This window comes from Amphiura filiformis, chromosome 6 (assembly GCF_039555335.1).
Source record: "Amphiura filiformis chromosome 6, Afil_fr2py, whole genome shotgun sequence".
Lineage (NCBI taxonomy): Eukaryota > Metazoa > Echinodermata > Ophiuroidea > Amphilepidida > Amphiuridae > Amphiura > Amphiura filiformis.
In genome coordinates, this window is record NC_092633.1 from 55,567,298 (window position 1) to 55,593,418 (window position 26,121).

Genomic DNA, 26,121 nt, shown 5'->3' on the forward strand with positions numbered 1-26,121 from the left:
TTTCGAAACTATATTCTAGCAACACATACAGCTTCATGTGAAAATCCACTGCGAAAATATGGGAGGACGGCAGCTACAACTTTCCATTGCATGTTTCGGCTGATTTTCGCCACTTTTTACACGGTTCCAAGCATGTAAAGGTAAGAGGATATATTTCTGATATATATTGGATATTTTAAGTGTACATTGTTTGTTATTTAGCTCACAGTTTGTATGGTAAAGAGTCGACTTTTTCGACATGATTGAATTTACGACTCTGCTGTAGCATAGCCATGATAGCACAGGGGGTCAACTATATGACGTCAATCAATACAATGTCAATGATCATGGATAATAATAATACAGTACAATCAAATGAATATCATGGTAGCACTCGTGAAATCTAGGTGTTAGTTGTTCAAGCCTAACCAAAATAATGAGCCATTATAATTATGCAATATGTTGCATTCAATAATAATATAAAGCATTAAGCAGGCCCTGGTATGTGACAAACAAATTCCTGTGTAACTGATATCATTGGAAAGGGTTTAAAAAATGCTTTAAAATGATACCAAAATTATTGCCCATAGTCAATTAATAAGAGAGTTAGAGGATTTTTAGGTTGACCAAAAATGCACAATTTAATTTTGGTCCATCATTATCAATTTAAAGCAATGGACAAACATGACAAATGTGTGACCTTTTGTAAGACTGTCAATTCATACATTCACTCAGCATGCTCAGCTTTTCATGCATTCCATAGTTGAATGCACATTTGGAAATTTTCCGTCCACATCACCACTTTTATCATGTTTAAAAACAAGGTTTCTGTCCATAGATTTTGTTCATATTTCACCTGGAAGTAGATAAATATATCAGGGCTGTCAACTTTTTGGATTTGCTTGGCGTGAGACAGAGACGTACCGGGATTTGCCGACTCCAATGTTCATTTTGTACCATGATTATTTGAGCCACGGCGCTCGAGAATGTGAAAAGGGGGGGTAGGAGCAACAAATTATTCATGACGATGCGTGAGATTTTACTCATTTTCCAGCTTTTTGCGTGAGCTTTACTACCTTGGCGTGAGATTATACTACCTTGGCGTGAGAGCGGGAGAAAGTGACCCAATGCGTGAGACTCACGGCCAATGCGTGTGAGTTGACAGCCCTGAATATATAGGCCTATGTACTAACATGACATGTGTGTTTCAGAAAATGATATATATTCCGTCATCAAAATAAATGATACTTTAAAAAGCCAAAACTTTTGACCGCAAAATTGTTCAACTTCTGAAAATAGTACAAAATTTTTTTTAATGACCTAGAAGAGAAAACTGTTAACTAGTCAGTAGTCACCAGTATATTCTCTCATCAAAACAACCTAAAATGCAATCACTACAGTGATATGAAAACAGCACTCAGCTGACAGCCAAGATCAATGCACAAACAGTCAATGGGACCACATGCTCTGCTGGGTAGCTGATTGTCACATACCTACATTAAGCCTGTAACTGTATCTAAAGGTCTATTCAAATTTCCTTTTACAAATTAAAAGTACTGCTAGCCGTCCAGCGCGTATTATTTGCACAAGGTCCAATGCACCGCAGCGTGACGTCGGCGCGCGTATCTGTGATGGTTAAGCTGTCAAAGGAAATCTGAATAAAACTTTAATACAATGAACTTTTTTTATAACCATTTATTAATATCGGTATCATTTTGAGTTTAACTGAATGTGTTCATCATGATTTTTAACATATTTTATTTATCAAAAATCTATGGCATACTGTAGTCCAGGCCTTCTCAACTGGCGGAGTTAGTCGAAGTGGCGCATGAAGTGACGCACGGTAAATTTACTAGTTTTTTCCTCATTGTTTACAAAAAAGGGGTGAAAATACCACATCTGAGCCTTAAGATAGCCTTAAAATCTCAGAGCTTCCGGGGTCCTGCCCCCTGGACCCCCGCGACTGGGGCTTTCACACTGGAACCCTACAGTGGCCATAAGGCGTGGGCCTCCTGGACCCCATCCGCTATATGCGTTCGATCGCGCACACGCTCCCTCACAAAATGCTCCCTAAACATGTTGGCACTTCATTATCACTAAAATTTCCCGGTTGGCACTTCAAATAAACTAGTTGAGAAGGCCTGCTGTAGTCTAATTCAAGACTAGAGGCCATTGATATAGACCACTTGACATCATTGTTTATCAACAAAGGCGAGGGATTGGTGTATCGATATGTAGGTATGAGAGGGAAACGTCAGTTAACACATTTGCTAGTCAGCCAAAATGGCCTAAACCGGCGATACAAATTTACATTGAAATTTAAAAGAACCGCTTGCTCAAGGAAACCTACATAAATATGTTGTCTATACTTCACTTGACCCAAATATATGATTTTTTTTGGTTTTGAGAGACTCGCACATGGAATTTCAGAGGGATTTTGATAGCAGTTCCATTAAAAAAAGCTGCTATCGTTATGAGACTAAGATCTAGAAACGCCCCCCGAAATGCTTTTTGGGGGAATTTTGCTAGCTGAATCTTTTAGATGAAAGTCAATCTTTGACTAGATGTAACTTTGCTACGGAAAGTGCTATGACAAAAAGGTTTTTAGTGTTGGCTTTCTTTACTCAAGGGCTTTAAGTTGATATATAAAATGATGCAGTTTGATGGCAAATTTGAATTCACCTGGCATACCTCCGATATGCTCGAACGAACCGCTTCACTCACTGTTCAATGGCTAAAAATTGCAAGACGCAATATCGCGCGGACCCAGCGAAAGCGCGTGATGCGATAGCGCGCGGACGGACGGACGGACACTCTGTAAATAGTATTAAGATGTGGTGGGAGATTTAAAATGCATATGTCCTGTTGTACATGTACATTGTAGGTGGATGATTCATGCCCAGGATTTATGCAAGTGGAAATCTCTCTATAGTCACACAAGGTGTTTGTTTCAAGGGGAATTGGGGGGCATTTATTTTTAATTAAATTTTTCAAAAAGACTGGTGGGGCATTTATTAGAGGAGGGGCGTTTATTTATTTTAACCCTAAAACTCCCAGGTACTGCAAAATACTACTTTATATGATGCACTGTGTGTGCATTCATCCTAGTGCCTACGTGATGTGATGCAATCACCCAAAGTGATATACAGGCACTCTTGGCCAGGCTAGCTAAAGACCAGTGGCAAATAAAGTGTCGTGGACCTACAATGTAGTGCTTGGCATGCGAGGGGTCCGGGTTTGAATCCCACCCAGAGCAAACAAATTCTTCATTTGTTTTCTCTCTCTTTATTCCTTCCTTTTGGGGAAACGCTTGTACTACCCATCTTTCCAGGCTTGATAAATTGCAAAATACTGCTGGGAAGGTCTACTTATGATACAGTACTTGGCCTTCCACATAGATTTCCCACTGATGTTTTATTACAAATGCTAGACTGGAAAAAACTTTCGGATCGGCGTTCAACACATCTCAACATTTTGGTATACAAAAGCCTTGCTCAAAAACTTCCTTCCAATTTGTGCAATATTTTCGACTCAGTTTCTGACAGTCATATTTATAGTACATGAGCTGGCTCTCAAGGAAATCTGGTTCAAATTTTATGTAGAAACAACTCAGATGAAAGAAAATTTATCTCTAGGGGGATGGTAACTTTTAATAATCTGCCTGTCATGGCCAAACAACCTCTTCCTGCTAGTGTTTCAATTTTCAAACAGATTATTTCTTAACATTTGCTTTTTTACACTTGTACACCCATGGAAAACATTGTTTTTACTGATTGGGTATCCCCAGGCTAAAGAAGATGTAATAAATAAATAAATAAATAAATCCTTCCTTCCCCTCCAGTCTCCAAAAAAGCCTTTGGGGCGTTAGGGTTAATAGAGGAAATATATGTGATGCGATCAAATAAAATGAGTCTGATGTTGATCAAAATCAAAATTCAGTTTTCAATCTCATCATATGACTATGAGCCATTTTCAGAGCTTTATTTTGCTGAAAACCCCATCATAATTAGACTTATGGTTCCAGAGATATGAGTTTTGCTCAGGACAACTAAATACAAAGGAAGTTGAATACTGTTATTGATTATATCTCAAAATCAATATTCCCAACATCCGACTCATGTCTAATTGCTTGAAACATTAAAAACTACAATGAGGAAACTGTAAGATAATTATTTCTGCTGCACACATTAGATCAGTGACCTCTGGATCTGAGCCAATTTGATTCCTTACAAGTGTTTAGGTCATCTCACAATCCAAGGATGTACACATGGGCATGCAAGTTCTAGGTACTAAAGCGGAAATAATGGATGTACTCGGTGATAGCCATAGCTATCTGTCAATGTCCTCTGTTTTACACATCCAGGATTACATCAAGACATGGCAACAGAACTTAGTATATAGGCCTAAATAATATAAATTTTGAAGTCTTTACAATTAAGTTAAAGACCTGCTTTTCATACTAGTACATCTCACATGTTGTTCTTAATTTTGTCATACATATTCTTATCTTCAAATGGGTGTTTCCAACAATTAACTGTCATGAGGCACGATCACACAGGAGCTTACCTCTGTGTTACCGCCCCGGTTACCGCAATACAGAGGTAGTGCAAGGTCATAACTTAACACAGATACTTGTCTACACGGTCCTTCCTTGTGGTCTTTAACTCTAAGCACTCCGTGTTACATTTTGTAGCTGCACGGCACGGTCTTTGCTTCATGTTAAATATAGGAATTTCTGGAAAGTTATAGGGCTGTTTGCTATACTGCAAGTACACTGTAAGCCGATGTCTCTTAGTTTCAGGGCAATTATGTCCTACACATGTTTTTTAGTTGTTGTTTTCTTCTCCACTCAATTTCTTCGTCTTTCAAGACACTTATCAGCGCTTCCATTTCTTCTTTTGACCAGTTTAATGATTTTTTTGTTTTTGTGGTGCTTCTTTCACCATGCTCATGCTCAGTGAGAAACGGAGATAAATTATATATTGTGAATTTATTGACTGAAGAAATTTAAAATACTGCGAAATTGTAAGTGTTGTATCCATAAGGTCAAGACAAGCTTACCACGGAATCTTGATCACACGGGCGCTAACACGTAACGATCGCTTCGTGTTAGCGCGCTACCACAGAGATTTCTCTGACATGGTAAATCTTCTGTGTTAAGCTTCGTGGTAATTAACACGATACTTGTTCAGACGGGCGCTAACACAAAGCTACACTGTACCTCAGAGGTAGCTTCGTGTTAGCTTAACACGTAGCTTTGTGTTAGCTTTTAAACACAAACTTACCCTTAAGCCGGTCTGAACACAGCTATGTTGTGATATTATGGATCACATATTGTTTGTTTTATTGGTTAGTTATTGTACTGTACCATGTTGTTGTCACTGGTGAATTTCCTGTTCTGTGTAACCTACTTTCATTTTGCTGTCTGCAGGGCATAATATAACCGATATTGCATGGTATATTGTCATCTAGCCAAATTGCTATGCAATCACACAAACATGTCATTACTATACATAATTTATTGCTATACAAATAAAACTTTGTCACAATTTTGCTATGCACAATTCTGACAATAGATTATGCCCTGGCTGTCTGAGATTCCAATCACATATAGAAAGTCCTGTGGATGTTCTATGGCACATACTTTGGCAAATTTGTCATTATGTGTCCCTAAAGTCTGATTATAATCAGATCCAATATAAAATACTAGTACTAATTTGCGGCTGAAGATCAACTTCAGCCGCAAAAGGAATTGCAGAAAGTGACAGTCCTTTTACAAGCAAAAAGCAACTTTTTTAGGCATTATTGACATTATGTGTCTCCAGAAAAGAACATTTCCTAACTAAAAAGACCTTTTGGGATGGTTTGCATGAAGAGTTTGCATGTTTGAAAGTGAAACTAGGTCAGTTATGGCACCATAGATGAACCATGGGTCATCGGCTTTATATTGTGGTATACCACTGTATTAAACCAGCGCGGCCATTATCTTCTTGGGATTTAGAGATATGAAAAGGACTCAAAATAGAAATATTGGCTCCGAGTCTTTTGACTAGTGTCACTCCCTGTGGGGAAATTATATTCTTTTAATTTTTTCTCTTTCATTTAATACCATCACAACAAATCGTAAACAAATTGTTTCTGAATTTGAGATGACGTCAAACGTAAACTAGTTTTCTTAGTATCTGATTATAACACTTTAAGGGTAGACGAGGTATTGTTGGTCGAAGCAACCTAAAAGTCTATTTTTATTATCTAGATCAATATATTAATGAAAATTAGCACCTTGATGTTTTGCAAAAGTTCATTCTACAAATTGTATACTTTGCAAACTTGCTTAATTTATTGTTGTTAATGAGTTATGTGCGTTTTACAAGAGTGTTGTTGTTTCAGCCCTCTTAACAACGTAACTCAAGAACCGCAGCACCTATAAAAGTATATCTGTGATATTTTAATTCTTCTACACGCTCGCTATGAATTGAGCAATGCAGTTTTTGCCAAAGCTCACTACCATTCGTAAGATGCTGTGAACTACCAAATCACAACAGTTTAAAATAATTAATAACCTTAAGCTTCATGTTTTAAACATGACCCTGTAGTAATATGTTATGAACTTTAAGGCATTGATCTTGTTTTCCATGTCTTTGGCGATAACCCCTAGCCCTCACCATGATGCAGATGACGTCTTTATTTCAGATATTTATTTGTTGTTTTCTCATTTCTCATTTCAGAGCTAGGCTACATGTAGATTGGCATCTGTAATGTGTCTATCACACCAGACTGTTTGGTAGCTATAGGGCATTCATCCACCAACCCAACATGGCTTCAAAATGTCCAGTACGAATTAGTTATTTTGCCAAAAAAGAACTGGGTAAACTTTTAAATCCGAGTTCCAATGCAGACTGGAGGATATTTGCAGGTCTATTAGGGTGCAGTGATCTAACTATTCAGGTAAGGAAATAATGTACTTCTACTTCTTTTAAAAGGGCTCTGGTATGAGCGTTTGGACAGTATTTTTGTCTGACATGAGAGCACATCAGACATATCGAATTGCATTCTGAATATGAAGAATGACCTTCTGATATCAAATCATATTTTTTGAATTCGCAATAATACAAATTTTATGACAAATTATTAAAATTTGATATCAAGGACTCTCGCAAATTTCTCTTGCAAGAATCCACATAGATTTGCCCACGCCTACCACAGATTTCTAGGCCTGGCCCCATTTTTAGCATCTGCCACCGAAAGACCCCATTTTATGATCTTACCCCGAAGGTCCCCAGTTTTTTAGCATCTGCCCACAAAAGACCCCTATTTGATTGATAAAGGTTCTTTTTCAGATCCAATTAAAATGATACTACTCACTCAGAAATATTTCAATTCCTTTCAGGAATCTTGTTCACTCTGGTATTAGTGTTTCTAAAAGATTTAGAACCGGCAACAGTGGTGTAGCGTCATAGGGGCACGGGGTGGGGGACACATGCCCCCTCCCAATCGATCTGATATTTTTCAAAATCCCATTGCCAAAATTGCCAACAAATGGCTTGTGCCCCCCTCCAATCAGACAGACCCGGTGCCCCCCAATCATGGTGGATTCACCCACAATGTGATGACCCACGCTACGCCACATGACCGGCAACACTCTTGTCTGGTTTTGATAACGTCACCAAACTTTTTTGTTGCCGAGTATTTATGACCTGGTCATAAATTTTGTCCAGTCTTTAGGCCCCTCATCCTTATTCATGGTGTCTTTCCCTCTACTTCTGATCCAGATTGCTTCCTTTAGCCAACATGTAGTTTTGTCAGATTCTTGACCTGAGCCTCCTCCCACCCACTGACATGATTTTTGTGAGCAACATGTTCTGCGATGGTTGATTTCTGAATTTCTGAAGCGGATACTTTTCTTTGAGACCTAGTAAAGCCCTTTGCGCTTACTCTTTCACTTTCTGATTTGTAACCGCAAGCAAATACAAGACGCGCTCATGCACTTACTGACGCGTTCATGCAATTACACAACACAAAGGCCGCATACTTGTGTACCATGTAGTTATTAATGATAATGACAGGTACCCGGAGGATTTAAACCATAACGAGATCTGGGCGACCAATTACAAGGCAGAACCAGTTAAAGTTGCATTACATCATGTCCAATTTTAGTAGGCCAGATTTCCGACAATCTTATCCATAGAAGCTCATAGACAGCCGTGTTACATGTAAGCATGTAAACCGCAATCCAAAGTCAGTAGTCCACTTGGGAAGCTAACAAACAGGGGGAGTAGGGTGACTGAAAAGATCAGATGTGAAAATCTATCAATTGTACACACATTAATTAAATCAGAGTTTTAAGCTTAAATACAATATCCAGAGTATGCACAATGGGCAAGTGGACTACGGGGTAGTCTAAACTAAGTACTGATCTGTGTGAGTTGGTTAACGGTAAATACCTGAGCTTTGTAGTGCCGTCGGGCTTTTTGATGATGAGTGTGTCGAGGAATGGCAGGCTTCTGTTAGACTTTTCCTCATAGGGTCAGTCCATGTCAAAACAGACTGAGTGTACACCCACCCTCTTGGATTATGCTCTCCTTTGGCTCAGGGGTACCTTTCATGGACCCCTAGGTGAGGTCACAAGAAAAAATTCAAATTCAATTTCGTTTCGAATGGCGGGCCATCTAAGTTTGGCGACCTTGACCAAAATTGGGAATTTAAGGTGTCCAAATGACAAAGCGCTCTCTTTGAGAGGCATTTTCTTCTTAATTAAATCAGTTGTGACCCTCTTTTTGAATGTGGTCACTCACTGGCTGTGTCTGAAATGCCTAATGCCAAAAAAGATTGATTTGAATTTCGTTGGGATTTCAGAGGGGTCAAAATCAGCACTTCATACTGTTCAATCAAATTATCTTTGATTTTGAAGGACCCATGATAATGCCACAGTGCACTTATAGGTCCTAATTATGCTCAGAATGGATTAACCATGTGCCAATGTCTATGAGCAATTCAAAAAAAGAGAAATATCTAGACCCCCTACAGAATTTTAGGCCCCCTAAAGTGGTTCAGCCACAAATGGCGCTTAAAATCGGCAAATTTTGACACCTAATAACTTTAGGTGTACACCAGATATGAATTTCTAGTCTTTTGCATCTGAAAGAATGTAGTCTAATGTTACTAGGAACATAAGATTTGTTTTGTATTTTTGTGTTTTGATACTTTCAAAAAGGTCGTTGACCTATGAACATTTTTCGTCATAGCGCCCTCCTGAAAGGTCTGACACATAACAAACTATACATTTTTGGAATCCTCATGACCATACGAGTAATTTGATATATTACTTGACATAATTGGGAGCATTCTGAAAATTTGACCCCCATAACCTGTACTTTGCATGTGCATCGTTGCCAGGAAGTGCATTTTGACCCCTTAAAAATCCATACAGAGGATTAGAAAGTAGTTTTTTCTTATTACTTGACTCAAGAGCAACTTGAAATATCAGGATAAATAATACAAATGGCTATAAAGTGATCAAAAATATAAAAAATATCATACTAAAATTGGCATTTTGTACCGTATCCTGTATGCATGGTATGTTAGGCAAAAATGACTATTTTTGAAAGCGTCAACTTAATACTAAAACACAAAAAATACAAAACAAATCTTATGTTCCTAATAACATTAAACTACATTCTTTCAGATGCAAAAGACTAGAAATTCATATCTGGTGTACACCTAAAGTTTTTAGGGGTCAAAATTTGCCGACTTTAAGTGCCATTTGTGGCTGAACCACTTTAGGGGTGGCCTAAAATTCTGTAGGGGTCTAGAAATTTCTCTTTTTTTTAATTGCTCATAGACATTGGCATATGGTTAATCCATTCTGAACATAATTAGGACCTATAAGTGCACTGTGACATTATCATGGGTCCTTCAAAATCAAGATAATTTGATTGAACAGTACGAAGTGCTGATTTTGACCCCCTCTGAAATCCCAACGAAATTCAAATCTATCTTTTTGGCATTAGGTATTTCAGACACAGCCAGTGAGTGACCACATTCAAAAAGAGGATCACAACTGATTCAATTAAGAAGAAAGTGCCCCTCAAAGAGAGCACTTTGTCATTTGGACCCCTTAAATTCACAATTTTGGTCGAGGTCGCAAAACTTTGATTGCCCGCCATTCGCAAACGAAATGGAATTTGAATTTTTTTCTTGTGACCTCACCTAGGGATCCATGAAAGGTACCCCTGAGCCAAAGGAGAGCAAAATCCAAGAGGGTGGGTGTACACTCAATCTGTTTCGACATGGAATGACCCCATAGGTAAATTTAATGCTGTCTGTCGGGTCAACTTGATTAACCCTAACCCCACTACACCATACAAAACCATACAGCAGAAAATAGTGTATGGTTTTGTATGGTGTAGTATTCTACACACACAAATTAAATTGTATGCTTTTGTATGGTCTAGTAGTTACATGTTCACCAACTGTATGGTTTTGTATGGTGTAGTGTTTAACATATATTAGCTGTGTCTTGTTTTGTAGGCCATGGTATAGAACCAGATGTTTCACTGTTGTGTTGTTTTGTATGGTGTAGTACTGAAATGATATTTGGCTCTGTGTGTATTGATATGGATCCATGCAGAAACCACTACACCATACAAAACCATACAACAGAAAATAGTGAAAGTAGTGTATTGTTTTGTATGGTGTAGTACTCTGCACAAATCAAACTGTATGATTTTGTATGGTCCAGTAACAAACAAGTTCACCAATTGTATGATTTGTATGGGGTGGTAATACTATATGTAGGATCATATATTACGCCTAAAAATTAAAAAAAAAAAAAAAAAATTGAACTGAATAAAAAAAAAAAAAAAAAAAACCTCTAGGGTCGGGCCTAAATTTTAGGGTCGCTTGGGTTACACCAATATATCTAGCTGATAAACCACAGCACAACTAGAGACATATTTATTATACTGTATTGTCTAGCTGATAAGCCACAGCTCAACTAGTTTCATATATATTATACCGTAATGTCTAGCTGATAAACCAGGGTGCAACTAGTGTCATATATTATACTGTAATGTGCAGCTGATAAACCACAGTGCAACTAGGGTCATATATTTTACTGTAATGTCTAGCGGATGAACCACAGTGCAACTAGAATACTATGAAATGTTATTGAAATAAGCTACGAAGGACTTTTGATGTTATAAAAAATGTCATATAATTATTTGTGTGTTTTTTGTAGGGGTGGTAATTAATTCGTAATTAATTCTTTTATTATATTAAAAAGTAAATTATGCTTCACTTTTTGTCAATTGTTTTTGCAGCCCCCAACCCGAAAAATTTTAACCAGAATACTATTTTTGGATAATTGTTTGATTTTTTTTTTAAATCAATTAATTTTGGGGTAGAATCGGCAAGTTCATTATACTTCCTTATGAACTTCTCGGGAACCGCGAGCGGGAACGCTTCTACCTTGATCCCCATATTTTTGGATTTTTTTTTTTTTTTTGTGCTTTTTTGGTGGCATCAAGACTTAGGCAAGGGTACCACATCCAAGTCCCCAGGACAATCTATCACTTGCACATTTTTTATTTTTTTAGCTAAGAACTGTCTTGGCGCTTAGGCAAGATTTAACGCACATCTAAGTCCCCAAGACAATTAATAACCTTTTTAAATACCGGGTACAATAATATATATACATGCATGCCACAGTAAGCTATGAAAAAACAGCACATTATTTTGCCAAATACAGAAAAAGAAGTGGCCAAAAATACAAATTGTGGCATGACTATGGCCTAAAGATGAAGGATGCACCAGACAGGTCAGCTAATAAAAGAAGATCAAGCACCAGTTGGCACCCATACTAGGTTATAAATTGACAAAGCAAGACACTTTGCCCATATGGGGATACGCCGGTCAACGTCAAATGGAAGATCCAAATGACCAAACTAGTCTGTAGTAAGTGGACAGCATCCAGCGCCTCTAACCCTACCATGTAGCTGGAATCACAACTAACCCTTGCCAACTGGAGTTGATTTGGTGAAGAAATGAGAACAAGTAAAAGGAAAGATTAGCTGACCTGTCTCCTCCCACTGAGACAACCTGACACACAATGCTCAGTCCTGGAGCAGTCCACATTTAACCAGTGTGCACTGTGGAATGACTGGTCCTCTTTGCTCTTCCATTACATTTAATCTGACTCTTCAGAGGTAGTGTCAACATCCAGCCAAGGAGCATCATGATGGAGCTGGTAGCACTGAGTACCCTTGCAGAAATGCACATTGCAAACAGCGCAACCAAATCGTGAGACGATTGGATTTCCTGATTTGGTCGTCTTGCCCACCTTTTTGCACCAGCAGCATCTCTTTGGATACTCGGCGTCCATCCTTACTAGACCACCATGACCACCGTGAGCATTTGCAGCTGCAACTGGTGCAACAGAATATGCCCGCTGTTGTTTTTGTGGCACGCCCTCAGCAAATCCAGCGATCAGCCCAACCGCAAGATCGAGTGTAAAGTCGGCATGGGATGAGTTCATATCATCGTCATCGCTGTCCGGTGAATCATCAGATGACTCCTGTGAATCGATGCTGATGGAATCAGATTCATTATCCATCTCTAGAACTGTTAGCTCTAGATGGGCGTTACAACTTCTAGAAGTCCCTGCTGGTTGTGTGCGCCTTGTTGCAGCAGCTGCCTCTGCAGCCTCTCTGCTCAACTTAAAATAGATGTAGGCATTCACTCGGGCTGCATCCATGAGGAAGAATAAAAGTTGCTTCCACCATTTCTGCGACTTGCGGGCGCATGTGTGGTACGATCTCAGTTGATCATGCCGATCAACTCCACCCATGTTTTTGTGTAACTAATTGCTTGTCGAGGTGCATGAATCGCCTTCTGTACTCGTTTCAGTTGCCCAGCTTCCTTTACCTTTCGTGTCAGGGTGTCCAAAGGTTGGCCATATAGTTGATGAGCAGTTGACAGAAACTGCACCACCTTGCTGTTTTTCCATATCACGCAGGTCAGCTGTCCTTTCTGTCTGCCATAGAAGAGACCCCGATCTGCCTTTGCCATGGCGGCGATGGTCTTGTGGTCTGGGTTCTTGACACTGTTGGATAGAGCCAGTGGCAGCCCCTTGCTGTTCGATTTCACAGCGCCAGTGATGTATGTCTTCTTTTGTAGAAGCTCTTCAGCCACAGCCACGCTAGTGTACAGCTTGTCTGTGTAAAATCGATGGAAGACGTCCAGATATGGACTTGTTACCTCCATAACAATCTCCTTCATCGTCACTGCTGTATTGGTTGGAGATGTTGGATGGATCATGAAATTACACATGTATCCAGATGCCGACTCGCAGATCGCATACAGCTTAAATCCAGCTCTAATAGGCTTCAAAGGCATAAAAAACTTCTTACACCATGCAAGGAACCCCTTATATTTAACCATGGCCTCATCCAGAGCGAGGTCTGATGCAGGATTGAAGCGACGTAGGCAGTTTCTGTTCACCTCGTCCCAGACATTCTGAATATGAAACAGAGGATGAGCCTTCTTACTGCAGTAGCGGTGAGATTTATCTTCTATATTGTCAGGGGACTCATCTGGATCCTGGCACGCCAGACATTGTGAGATTCTCTCGAACCTTGTCTTTGTCATAGTCCTCGAAACCAGCTGGTTGTGGTAGGCTGGGTGTGTAGACCAGTAGTCTTTTTGTGTTGGGACTTTAACCAAGCCCATCACAATTCTCAGGCCAAAATAAGCTCGAACCTCGGCTTCTGTTGTAGGTCTGAACCCGGCCCTCTTCAGCAGCTTGGAGGTCCACTTGGCTATCTCTATAAATAGCCAAGATGAAAAAAATCTTAAAAAAGCTCTGCTGGTGAAGATGTAGGGGTGATTTTGAAGGTTGGTCCCCTTGGTGTCGGCCCATCAAAGTCCTCGACCTTCACATAGCTCCCTTCTGCCGTCCAGTCATCGTCATCACTAACGTGGACAGAAGATGCTGGTGGAACAACTCTTTTCTTTTTTGGCTTCGGTTGTGTTCGCAGAGGAATATCTGTAGCAGGCAGATCCAGCTCTTCACTCTCATAGTCTGTGGCTGGCCGGTTCGTCTTCTTTGTTTTCTTCTTAGCCTTCTTAGCAGGCAGATCCAGCTCTTCAGTTTCAGACTCTGTGGCTGGCCGGTTTGTCTTCTTCATCTTCTTTGTCTTCTTCTTAAGCTTCTTAGCCATTGAACTCTCACCAGGGACAGAATTGTTGTATCTCCTAATGGCTGCCCAATTTGCAGCACTTCTTCTACGATCCTCCTCCTCCTGATCTTCTTTAGACTTCGCAGTCTCTATGATCCCATCGATCTTTGATTTTGTGAGTGGTGAGCATGCCTCCTGCTTCTTCTTCTTCTTCTTTTTCCTCTTCTCCACCTGAGAAGCTTCTTCCTCTTCGCTCACATCTTCCATTGCCCTTTCCTCTCGACTTCTCTTCACTCTCTTCTCTCGCTTTTCCCTAGAACTTCATCCAGGAATATCTCCTGCTCGTTGTCATGCAAGTTTGATTGCAAGTCTCTAAGCTCGCGTGCAGACATCTTGACTTGTCTGGATGAGAGTCACGAAGAAAGGGAATGATTTTGAGCTTGGGACCCCTATATATATACTTTTTTCCCCGCCATTTTAAGTCACATGATGTATCCTGCATTGCTATTGGACTATTTTCCCGCTATATGCAAATTGGATGATAATATTAAATAACATTGTTCTTTAACATGTAAATCTGCTTTAAACATGTAAATCATCAATGTATCATGTGACTTGGAATGGCGGCAATGGTTATGTAATCATTGCCGCCATTCCAAGTCACATGATAGATTGAATTCAGTGAAGAATTTGAATTTACATGTTTTCAATTGAATAAATCATGTAACTTGAAGAAAATTAGCATAAGGTGGGAATGGGTCTTTCATTTTACAGAATAACATTGAATTGAAAATTAGCATATAGTGGGAAAGGGTCTACTCTTTTATGCTACACATCACATGACTTGAAAATTAGCATATGGCAGGAGAAATGCCATTACGGTATTATATGACACTAGTTGTACTGTGGCTTATCAGCTAGACATTACGGTATAATTTATATGACCCAAGTTGGGCTGTGGCTTATCAGCTAAGCAATACAGTATAATATATAACACTAGTTGCACTCACTGTGGTTTATCAGCTAGACATTATGGTATAATGTATATGACCCAAGTTGGGCTGTGGCTTATCAGCTAAACAATACAGTATAATATATAATTATGTCCCTAGTTGCACTGTTAGCCTTTGTATTGTTTTGTATGGTGTAGTAGTTACCAGTAGGAATCCCTAGGAATCCCTGCATGGTTTTGCATCAGCTGTGTGGTTTTGTATGGTGTACATGTAGTAGTTACTTACTGGAATACCTTTGTATGGTTTTGTATGGTGTAGTAGTTACTAGGGGAATGTCTGTGTTGTTTTGTATGGTGTAGTAGTTTACTAGTTTATAAATGCCTGTATGGTTTTGTATGGTGTAGTGGTTATCATTTTTAGGCCTGTATGCCTGTATGGTTTTGTATGGTGCAGTAGTTTACTACATGTACCTCTAATGCCTGTATGGTTTTGTATGGTGTAGTAGTTTCCCACTTAAATGCCTGTATGCTTTTGTATGATGTAGTGGTTATAATTTGTTGCAAGTCTGTAAGCAAATTTGTATGCTTTTGTATGGTGTAGAGTTTAAGTGAAATTGTATTGTATTGTTTTGTCTGCCCTGGTGGCTACTGTGAAAAACCAGGTTTTCTGCCTCACCGTGCTTGATGACCTCGAGAACATCATCAACGGGCATCAACGTATCTCTTCCAAAGAGACGGCTTGCAGTTGAGTGGGGCTGTCATGATCGCTTCTTCCTCAAGCCATTCCATGAAGAGATCAACTGCTATGGGACTGAGTGGACTACCCATCGCCATGCCTTTCTTCTGCTTATAAATGATTCCTTTTGACGTGAAATAAGTTGTCGTTAATTATGAAATTGATCAACTCCATCAGGTCATCAACAGTAAGCAGAGTCCTTTGGTTGAGGTTCGGGTCCTGTTCTAATTTACGGCGAATGATGTCCAATGTCAACTCAATGGGTGTAATTGGTGAACAATGACACCACATCGTGCGAGATAAGGCACTCGTCCTCTTTGATAGTTATTTCGCCTAAGTCCTCAGCCAAATGTTTTGAGTTGAGCACATGGTAGCTGGTTGTACCAACAATGGGACTAGATATCAGCCAGTGAACAGGATACATACTATGGGACGGAGAGGCGTGTCCTTATGGATTTTCGGACTACCATAAATGAATTTTGTATCCTCTGGTCTTATCTTCCCTTCTTTTTCAAGTCTACCGAGTACATTCACCAATTGCTTTTTGTACTTTGGTGTAGGGTCTTTGTCAAGTTTGACATAAGTATTGGTATCATTTAACATGTCCGACAACTTTGCCTCATAAGATTTTGACTGATTTTTCTTTCTGGAGTTGCTAAAATCGTGACTTTTTCCTCTTTAGAGATGTTTGATTTCGAGGGTTTGGTTGATTTTATGGCGCCTACAACCTCCGATCTGAGTTGAGCCGCAACTCCGCTAGGCAACTTCCAACACACTCGTTCACATGCTACTATATACTCGCTTGTTATGTAACAATCTATACTGTCCGGGGATATGGCATAATTGAGGCCACGACTAAGTGCTGTTTCTTGCGCATTAGTGACGTTATATTTGGATAAATTAACTACCCACCGTTTGATCTGGGTTCCGCTGAGGTCTAATTCATCAATGCTGGTCGGAAATTTTGGCTTGTTATGCTTAGATCTTTCTTGTTTTTCCACCAACCGATCAAACTTGCCTTGCTGACGGGCGCGGACATCTTGGAATGTCTTGCGATGTTTGTTTTGATGTCGTCAGGGAAACCGCAGGAGTTTAAATCCTTGTTTATCTAAGTGCTCAAGTTTGTTGTTTATTACTCTGATTCGTTCGCGTAACAACTCTTTTTCAGCTTTGTTTACTATATCGCGAGCCCTTTGTGTGTTAATAGGACATTTGAGACTGGGTGGGTTCTAATACTGGTTCTAAAAACTTCTAGAAACACCAGTACCAGAGTGAACAAGATTCCTGAAAGGAATTGAAATATTTCTGAGTGAGAGTAGTATCATTTTAATTGGATCTGAAAAAGAACCTTTATCAATCAAATGTACCATACTATGAACGATCCTGATGAATCTGTTTTAAGAGTAAAAGACCCCTATTTTTAGCATTTCCCCTAAAAGACCCCTATTTTTCACACAATTTTCCCAAAACTCCCGCATGTTGAAATTGTGTAAAAACCATTTGGCTTCAAAACCTTAAGCGGGCCCCTGGACCCCTGGCTGTGAGGGGTGAGCACTTCGCTCGCTACGCTTTGCAAAAGTTCAGAAAAAAATTTTAGCATCCCTGTGTATTTGTTTGGCTGCATGTAGTTCAAAATTTTTAGTTTACAACCATGAACTATACCGTTCAGCAGTAAGGCCAAGTAAAAAAATAACATGTATATCGTCCGGACTTTGTCAAAAATCGGTGAGGGAGGTCCGTATTATTTGTTATGTTATTTTTTTACCATTTATTTCTGTGTAAAATTGCAAAGTGTTTGTCAACACATCATAAAATCAGGGAGGCCCCCTTATTTTTGTTATTTCCACAAAGCCCTACCCCTAGCTTGAAGAAAGTGTTTGCAATGTGTTTAACTGTTTATAAATGATTGCCAAGAACTTCTAAACATGTCTTTTTATCACAACAATTTTAGAAACAAAGTAAGGAAGCAAATAGGAAAAAGAACAAAAATATTTGAAAATCTGCCAAAATCGGTGAAGGCCGGGACGATATACATGTTTTTTATTTTATTTGGCCTAACATTGAATTTGTATCAATGTGATTTTGAATTGACAGAATTATGAAGCTCGGAACGGTGCCAATGTAATTTACAATGCAACAGTGGAGATCTTGAGAGAATGGGAGCATGTCTATAGTGGCCACCCACCGGCAGAGACTTTACAGGAAAAGTTGGAACAGATGGGTCGCTATGACGCAATAGGTGTTATTGAATCAATGTTAGCAGGTATAGTTGTCTTTCTTAATAAATTTTCCTAGAAAATATATTACTCTATTTTTCTGGAAAAAAATAAGTGTAATTTATTAGATTAACAATCTCTTTTTTTTAAACCTTTAATTTTAAATTACTACTATGTTTAATGCTATGCTGACCGTAATGTGAACAAATGAGCCGGTTGTTGGCCAAAATCAAATTTCGGTTTTTAAGTTCTCATTACGTGCCATTTATTAAAGAACTATATTTGGATGAAAATGCCATCGCAATTGGACTTGTGGTTCCACAGAAATGCATGGTCATTTTAGTTTTGCTCAGAAGAATGAAATACAAAGGAAAGTAATCAGTATATTTTCATGAAAGTTCATCTGTGTTGGTATAAATCATGATTTTGATTTAAACTTTTGATCCAAACACAATGAATTAGTTCCTACCTCGGAATTTTCAGATGGTACTCCATAACTCCATCTTTCATCAGCGAGTGAGTGACTGTATCAGGTCTTTTTGACCTTTGACCTGATAACAGACTCGTAGACTCCTGAGAGTTTGAACCGGCCCCTGTCTTTGTTGAGAGATGGTTGGTTAGCTTTGATGTGAACTGCTTCCTTGACTCCACGTTGGAACCACCTGCTGTCCCTGTCGAGTATGTGAACTTTATCTAAGTCCACAAAATGTCCAGGAGACTCGATGTGGATGTGGTTTGAGACCTCTGATGCTGTACTACTGCGACTCCTATGTTCCTGAAACCTTGTTTTCAAGGAGCTACCCTACATCAAAGGAACCTCTGAAGCCATTAGAAGGACCTTTAGCAATTACAGTGTTAGTGTGTTCTTTAAACCAACCCGCACACTAAGACAAATCCTTGTGTCACCCAAGGACAAGACAGAAAAGAGGGACATTACAGGTCCGGTATATTACATCCCTTGCCAGGGCAAAACTGTAACTGGACAGTGCAAAGAAGCTTATATTAGTGAAATCATAATCAGTATATTATTGGCTGTATCTCATAATCAAGGTCAAATTACTAAAAACTGTTGTATGGGCAAGAAACGTGGTGGGTACAGTCAACATTTAGAGCCAAATTTTGGAAGGTCATTTCAAGGTCACAAGGGGTCATCTGAGGTCAAATTAGTAAAAACTGTCCTATGGGCATAAAACTTGGTGGGTACAGTCACCATCAGCCAGGTAATCGCGACAGCCAAGAAACGCCAAAAACGGGTAACTGCCTAGTAATCAATATTTGCCACAACAACTCATTTAGCTTCATCACATTTTGTATTGTATCTCATGTAGCCTAGTGATGACCACAATTGCTGATGAGAAATGTTTGCGACTTCTGAATGACTCTTGTATAAATTATGTTTTCAGCCTGCAGTTTGTGACATATGTCTGATTTTGTCTTGACCTGCTGTTAATGTCATCCCAGTATACATTGTTGAAAAGGATTTCTACTTCCAATGCTTCTTTAAAGGGACTTTTACAGTTCTATAAAAATATTTTAAAAAATGGTGTCTTTTAAAAATTGGTGATAAATCAAGGAAATTCAATTAAAACCTTTTTCAGTAATATCGAAAAAATAAGAAGAAAATTGAAGAAACATGTCGAGTATGCCTGTCATTACATAGTCAAAAACAAGCGGCTCTGAAATGACTTTTGTGCCAAGGATACTAATCCTGTTGAATATGTTATGGGCAATATGCTGTAGAATCCTGTAAAGATATCATGTATTGTGTTAATCAGTGAAATGTATTTTTTAACTTTACATGTAGATGGGACATTTTATGATGACCAAGCTGCTTCACCATCCAGTTTATCATCTAGTGGCAGGTCACCAAATACAAGATCATGTCGACCATCCTTTCCTGCCTCACCTGCCATCAGAGATTTACAAGCTCAAAAAGAGAGTGACATGTTCAGCAGTGATTTGACCAAGGGTAGTGGTCGTGAACCTACTGAGGATTCCTACAATAGTTTGAGCAGCATGGATGGATTTCCAACTCGTACTGATCCACCTGTAGTGCACAACAAACCAGATTCAATGAGTAATTCTGTATCTGTCAGACCAAAAGAAGTTCACTACAACAACAATTCTGACCTTGCAACAAGACCAGTCGGTATTCCACCACCACTTCCACCTAACCTCACCGAGAATTTTACATGCCAGCATAAAGGACCAATGAAGAGGGACCAGAGTCACCAGATGTCACAAAAGGGAGCCCCTACCAGGCAAACACAGTCACCTGTGTTTTCTAATGATGCTAGGCCAAAAACTAACCAAAACTATAAGACACTGCCATCTAACACAGAGCCCTCCAACATGAGACGCACCTGTTCATGGGAGAACACATCCTCTAGCACATCGTCATCATCATCCTCATCCCCACCACCACATAACAGCAACACATGGCCAGCTGGAAAAGAGAATCCAATTAAATGGAACAGTCATCCTCACATGCCTGGGGAAACAACAGAGCAGGTGGCGCTACCACAAGTTGAGAGGATTCCCGGCGACTACCACTCTGGTCAGCGTCATCAATTCAAGTTGTCGCCAACACGAGTTGAGAGGAGTCCGAGGGACTACCATCCTGAACAGCGTCAATTTAATTCTTGGCCAATGGATCCACATCAGCGTGTAGACAGCATGTGGCCCTCTGGTGACTACGAGTCTGATGTACACAGGAGACGGGAGTTAAAGGAGCAGCTGGATGTTGTGTCAAAGGGTGTGTCTGCAGCATCTCAGCAATGCATAACTGGTAAGTATTGAATGCTAGCTGATTTGAAGGGTATCAATAGGTTAAGTGATTTGGATAAGGGTAAACATAGGAAGCACACATTTACCAGATAGATTCTTGTATTTTTAAAACTAGAAAGGAGCAATCAACGGATGCACCTCGCTGTTTTAGGAAGCTGACATCATTGATTTTGTTGCAGTGGCTAGAGTGTAATATGAGCGGATATTTGTTGTAATAACAGACACACCTCACTATGGTGCCATTGTTCTGCAGTAATAGGACATGTTGCAATCTTTGGGAACATGCCATGGACATAATAAGCATATTGTTAATTCATGTACAAGTTTGTCAAATTTGTGCTATTTTCTTTAATGGGTTAAACTCATTTAGGAGTGTCATAAAAACACCATGTTTGCCTCCCACAATGTAACTATGTAGATGTGCAAGAAAGTATCTTTGGGTGTTTGTGCGCTATACAAAAACTATTTTCTTGTTGTTGTTCATGCATGTAGGCAAAGCGTATGGAATAACCTTTGCTTGGAAAGACTGGAGGTGTGGTATGCAGTTGGCCAAGAAACTCAAGAGAGACGGACATCATGTAGAGATAGATAGAAAGAGATCCTGGTATCAAGATGAGCAGGAGAGGAATCGCAAGCTTGGTGGCGTTTTCAATTCGGTAAGTAGTGTACCCTCCTTGTGGCACAATTCTTTCTTGCGTGATTTGCTAAGGTGGCAAATTCATCACTCAAATAGCCAGTTAATGATCCACAGGAAAATTTCTGGATACTCAATAGAAACATATCATCAATAAAGAACAACAGTCAGCCTACACAAGACAGGTTATAATGAAATGTAGGTCATGAAAGATCTTCAATGGAAATTACATGAATAGTGAAAACTACACAAAATTAATGTTAGTCGATTTTGACTTTAATAGCAAACTCAATTAACTTTGTGCTATTTCCAGAATGTGTTGGTGACCAATAGTGTTGTAGCTAGGGGCTGCCATCTTAAAGGGTGCTGAATCAACCAATTAGGCCATCTAGATCAATTCTGAGCCTCCTCCAAGCGGTGAAAGTCATTTCAGCATAAAGTCATTTGAAAGACAATTTTTTATTACCAAATTTCAACTTGATTATAACCAAATTAATGGTATTTATACAAATTTGTGTTTGCTCCGTTCACAATTGTTCAGGAATGGGGGTGGGGGGTGGGCACCATTCTGTATCCTTGCCCCAAGTGCCTCAACCCCTAGCTATGCCACTGCTGACCGATAAATAAAGGTATTCAACAGTAAATTGCCAAAAGTTGTCACAGATAGGGGTGAAAGGTCATATTGGGGTTATTAGAGGTCATCTTGTGAAAATCTTTTTTTATTGTGCCAGGCGCTTCACCCAAATTCAAACCAACTTGTCAATATGAACCACTGACCCAAGTTTGTTATAAGTTGTACACAGTTAGGGATCAAAGGTCATATAGGTGTTATTTTGTGAAAATCTTCCAAATATTACTCCTACTCTAAATTACATGCTATGATACAACCCAACTTGTTCAGATGAACCACTGGCCCAATCTTCATAAGGGGTGTACACAGTTGGGTCAAAATTCTTGTAAATGCTTTTTTGAGCACCAAACTTGGTGAGAAGTACCACTGACCCAAGTTTCATATAAGTTGTACCCTCACTGCAGCTCAAGTTCTTGTTGATCATAAGGATAGCTACATGTAACAGCTAGAAATAATGCATAGTGTGTTTTAATCTACATAAACTTTGAATATACAAATAGTAATTTGGTCTATTTTTTTCTCCCCTTCCTTCCTTCCTGCCAGGTGACATACATTATTGTGATCTACACACCAAACTATGTACAAGAAATCCGCAATGAAGTCCATTCACCAATTAACACCAGGTATGAAGCACTTTATTTTTTTGAATGTCACACAAATCGAGTATTAAAAATTAAATTGGCTTCATTCAATGAAGCAAAATATGGATTTTGTAAATCACATAATCAGAATATTTTTGCAGTTTTGAGATATCGCCCCTGGACATCAAAAATTGGACTGCAAAGTGTATCCACTAGCTGCGCATTGTATTGTGAATCATGAGAATTGAATGGAGCTTCACAATTCGCAGTACTCGCAGTCATTTTTTCATATGAAAAAAGTACAAAATAAGAAGTCTAGGGATATCTTTCACTTTTAGGCTTTTCCTACAAATTTCAAATATTTGTAGACTTTCTTGGGAATCACTGATAGTGCTTTTTATATTTAAAATAGTAAGCATTTTTGTTAGCAATAATATGTGATTTGCATAAAGAATAAGTTCCTATTTAAATGTTAGTTTTCACTGATCACATTGTCCCCTTTTAATTTTGAGTCAAACAAATGAGGTAAAAGCGCCTACAATGCATGTATTAGCTCGCCTATTGGACTATTATTGAGCAGAGCTTCACGCAGCTGGGACGTACAAATAAGACGTAAGGCGAATCCCCCGCCGAATAGCGGTATGCACACAGTTTATATGTCACTGATTCAATAGTACACATTGTACGAGGCGTGCACTAGATCGATGAACTTAGAATAATACCGGAGATCTCTGGATTTATTATGAAAACTTAAATGTTACCGTAATTAAAGCACTTTCAGATGGTATTTTAGTACACCATTGGGCATTTCAATCATGCAAAAAGTAGAAATTCAAGAAAAATTGAGGGTGTCGCTGTGGAGCTAATCACATGTTATGGCTTTAATAATCAATTTGTAGTGAGTGTGAATGCAACTGTATCTTCATAAGGTTAAAAAAAATAGTTGACTTGCCCTTTAGGTACCAACACCTGGGTCAGTCGATATTGTGTTTTTTGCAATTTCTGCAAAATACAATGTGACGCATAATATTTTGCATAGAGAATTTTAGAGAAATAGAGACAGTATGCGCTTTACAAATGTACGCATCTTCAGGTGCGTATTTTATCGAAAATACTACAGAAAATGTGATTCAAATTGAAGCAAGAAACGCATCCATCCCACATTTCCCTGTTAAAGTTACAGCGTATACGCTACTAAAATTAATTAAACAAATGCAGAAATCGAGTCCAAATTTGCACGAAATTGATGATTTGATGCGTTTATACTGCAGTTTATCATAAATACACACATATTTTGAATATTATAAACCAAAATATGACATTTCCTATTGTCAAAAAACGCGACCATGTTTTTCAGATTTTTGGGACGGTTGATAAGGGCAAGTTAACTTATTTTTTTAAGCCTAATTGCAATGCTTCTGAACTCATAAATGCAAAATCAAGTTCTTTGTCTTCAAATCTGTTTCTCACTTCTCTTTCCATACAGGCCAGCATGCTTATATAGGCTTTTTAGCCTGGCTTGAGCATTTTGTTTGAGCCTGGTCCCATCAGGACCCAAGCGTGTCTCCACACGGAGTGACCGTTTAAACAAACAAACTTGCTCTAAACATATCTTTTTCAATCTTTAATATCATTTTACTGATGGCTTTTCAAATAGCTGAGCATTCTCAAATTTGAGCCAACAGTTTTCACAAAATAGACATGTATGTTTAATTCTTTTCTACTTTCAGATTCTTGTATGAGTACATGGAAACTGAGTATAATGACAACAAGAAAAGGAACACACGCTTCATCCCCATAGTAGACGAGAGCAGAATTCAGCACCCAGACCCAATATTCAAGGAGTATCCTGTGGATCAGCATAGATATATTGTTCACCTTATTCGTCAACCAGGAGTTGTTGTGGAGCGGCAAATTAGTCTCAACTGAGAGGATAACCCTTGGTGACAAACATAATGACGATCTAAAGATTGCTTATGTTGCAAGAACTGAAGCATGATATGTTCATGTGGGAAAATGGTGCGAATTTCATGAATGGCGAGGACCCCCGAGAAATTTTTATTTGCGCACATATTTTGATTACAAACTTGTGCATTTCATGCTGCAAATTTGTGGCTTCTAACAGAAGTTTCATGCTGTCAAAATATTGCTGTGCCAAGAGGTATGGAGAATTTACAGAATGATGAGACTTTGTATTAATTAGCTTTCCTAATTATGTGTCTTCATACATGTAAATAAGAGCACAATTCAACTTCGAAAATCTGATCTGCATCTGTCAAGAGAAAAATAATTTGCTCCTCCAGATAATTACTTGCTTACTGTGTCATATTTCATTGCGTCTAGTTATAGAAAGACAAACTGGGACTCAAAGGACTTTGTGTGTATGCTATATTGCATTCTGTCTAAAGCAAGTCCACATAATGATGTTGTATAAATTGGGTTTAAATCATTTATGGCATCAACACGTAGTGGCGTAGAGTGATTTTTCCAAATTTTCCAGTAATGTTAAGGTTTAGAGCTAGCTATATCCTATAGGCCTAATTAAAGATACAGTTTAATAGTTTGAACCTTCAACTTCAATTTCAAATGGAATTGAGCCACTGAGAAATAACAGTGGAGGAGTATCGACTCTGTTATTAATAACACATCCTTCAAACATATTTTACTTAGGAAATATATTTTGTCCTTCACATATGCCACTATTATATGTTACGACCGACGATGTGTATTTGTGTACAATACTTTGTTGCACACTTCCTGCCTAATATCACCTGGGAATGTTGTATACCACCCACTATAAATCATTGTATCATTAGGAGTGTTTGACTGTTTACAGTACATTGCCAGGCACCACTGTGAATAGTTGTGACAATAATGAGTTTCTACTGCACTTGTCACCCAGTATCATTGTCCATTACTGGCACAAGCACACTGCATGATTGACTGGCATTATTACCATACAAATATCCTTCAAAATGCGAAGATGTACTCTACAATCCTGATAAAAATGTTGGCACACTTTGGCTGTCTTTCAGTTTACATCTGTCCTTGCTCACTCAATTCAATGTATGGATAAAGCACCTGTTGTTGGCAGGTCTGTGAGACCCTCCAACATTGAAAGATGGGGAGCGGGGAAGGGTTAGATACAGGGGAGAGTCTGTGCTTCACATATGGGTTGTTTTACAATCAGGGTACACAGATTGTCTCACTGGGGGTGAAAAATGAAGTGTCTAGTTTTTCCTCAATTTTTTTTGTTTTTGTGTTGTAGATGGGTCAAATAGGAAATCTGTAAAATTTTTAGGCGTCAAGTGTTCAGAGTTTCAAGTTATGCCAGAAAAATGTTTTTGATACACATGTTTCTGTATACCTAATTTTTGGAGAGGCCACATTTTGACGGCAACCTGACGTCCAACTTTCAAACATGTGAT

The 26,121-nt window shown here is 38.9% G+C and overlaps 1 protein-coding gene across 1 annotated transcript; it reads left to right on the forward strand.

Moving 5' to 3' along the window:
- The first annotated feature begins 25 nt into the window (after nt 1-25).
- On the forward strand, nt 26-25,859 carry LOC140155660 (uncharacterized). The gene is made up of 7 exons (XM_072178583.1): nt 26-140; nt 6,708-6,927; nt 17,939-18,107; nt 19,865-20,848; nt 21,340-21,503; nt 22,656-22,735; nt 24,424-25,859. The coding sequence occupies exons 2-7, from the start codon at nt 6,796-6,798 to the stop codon at nt 24,620-24,622; spliced, it is 1,728 nt and encodes a 575-aa protein (XP_072034684.1). The 5' UTR covers nt 26-140; nt 6,708-6,795; the 3' UTR covers nt 24,623-25,859.
- Nucleotides 25,860-26,121: the final 262 nt, after the last annotated feature.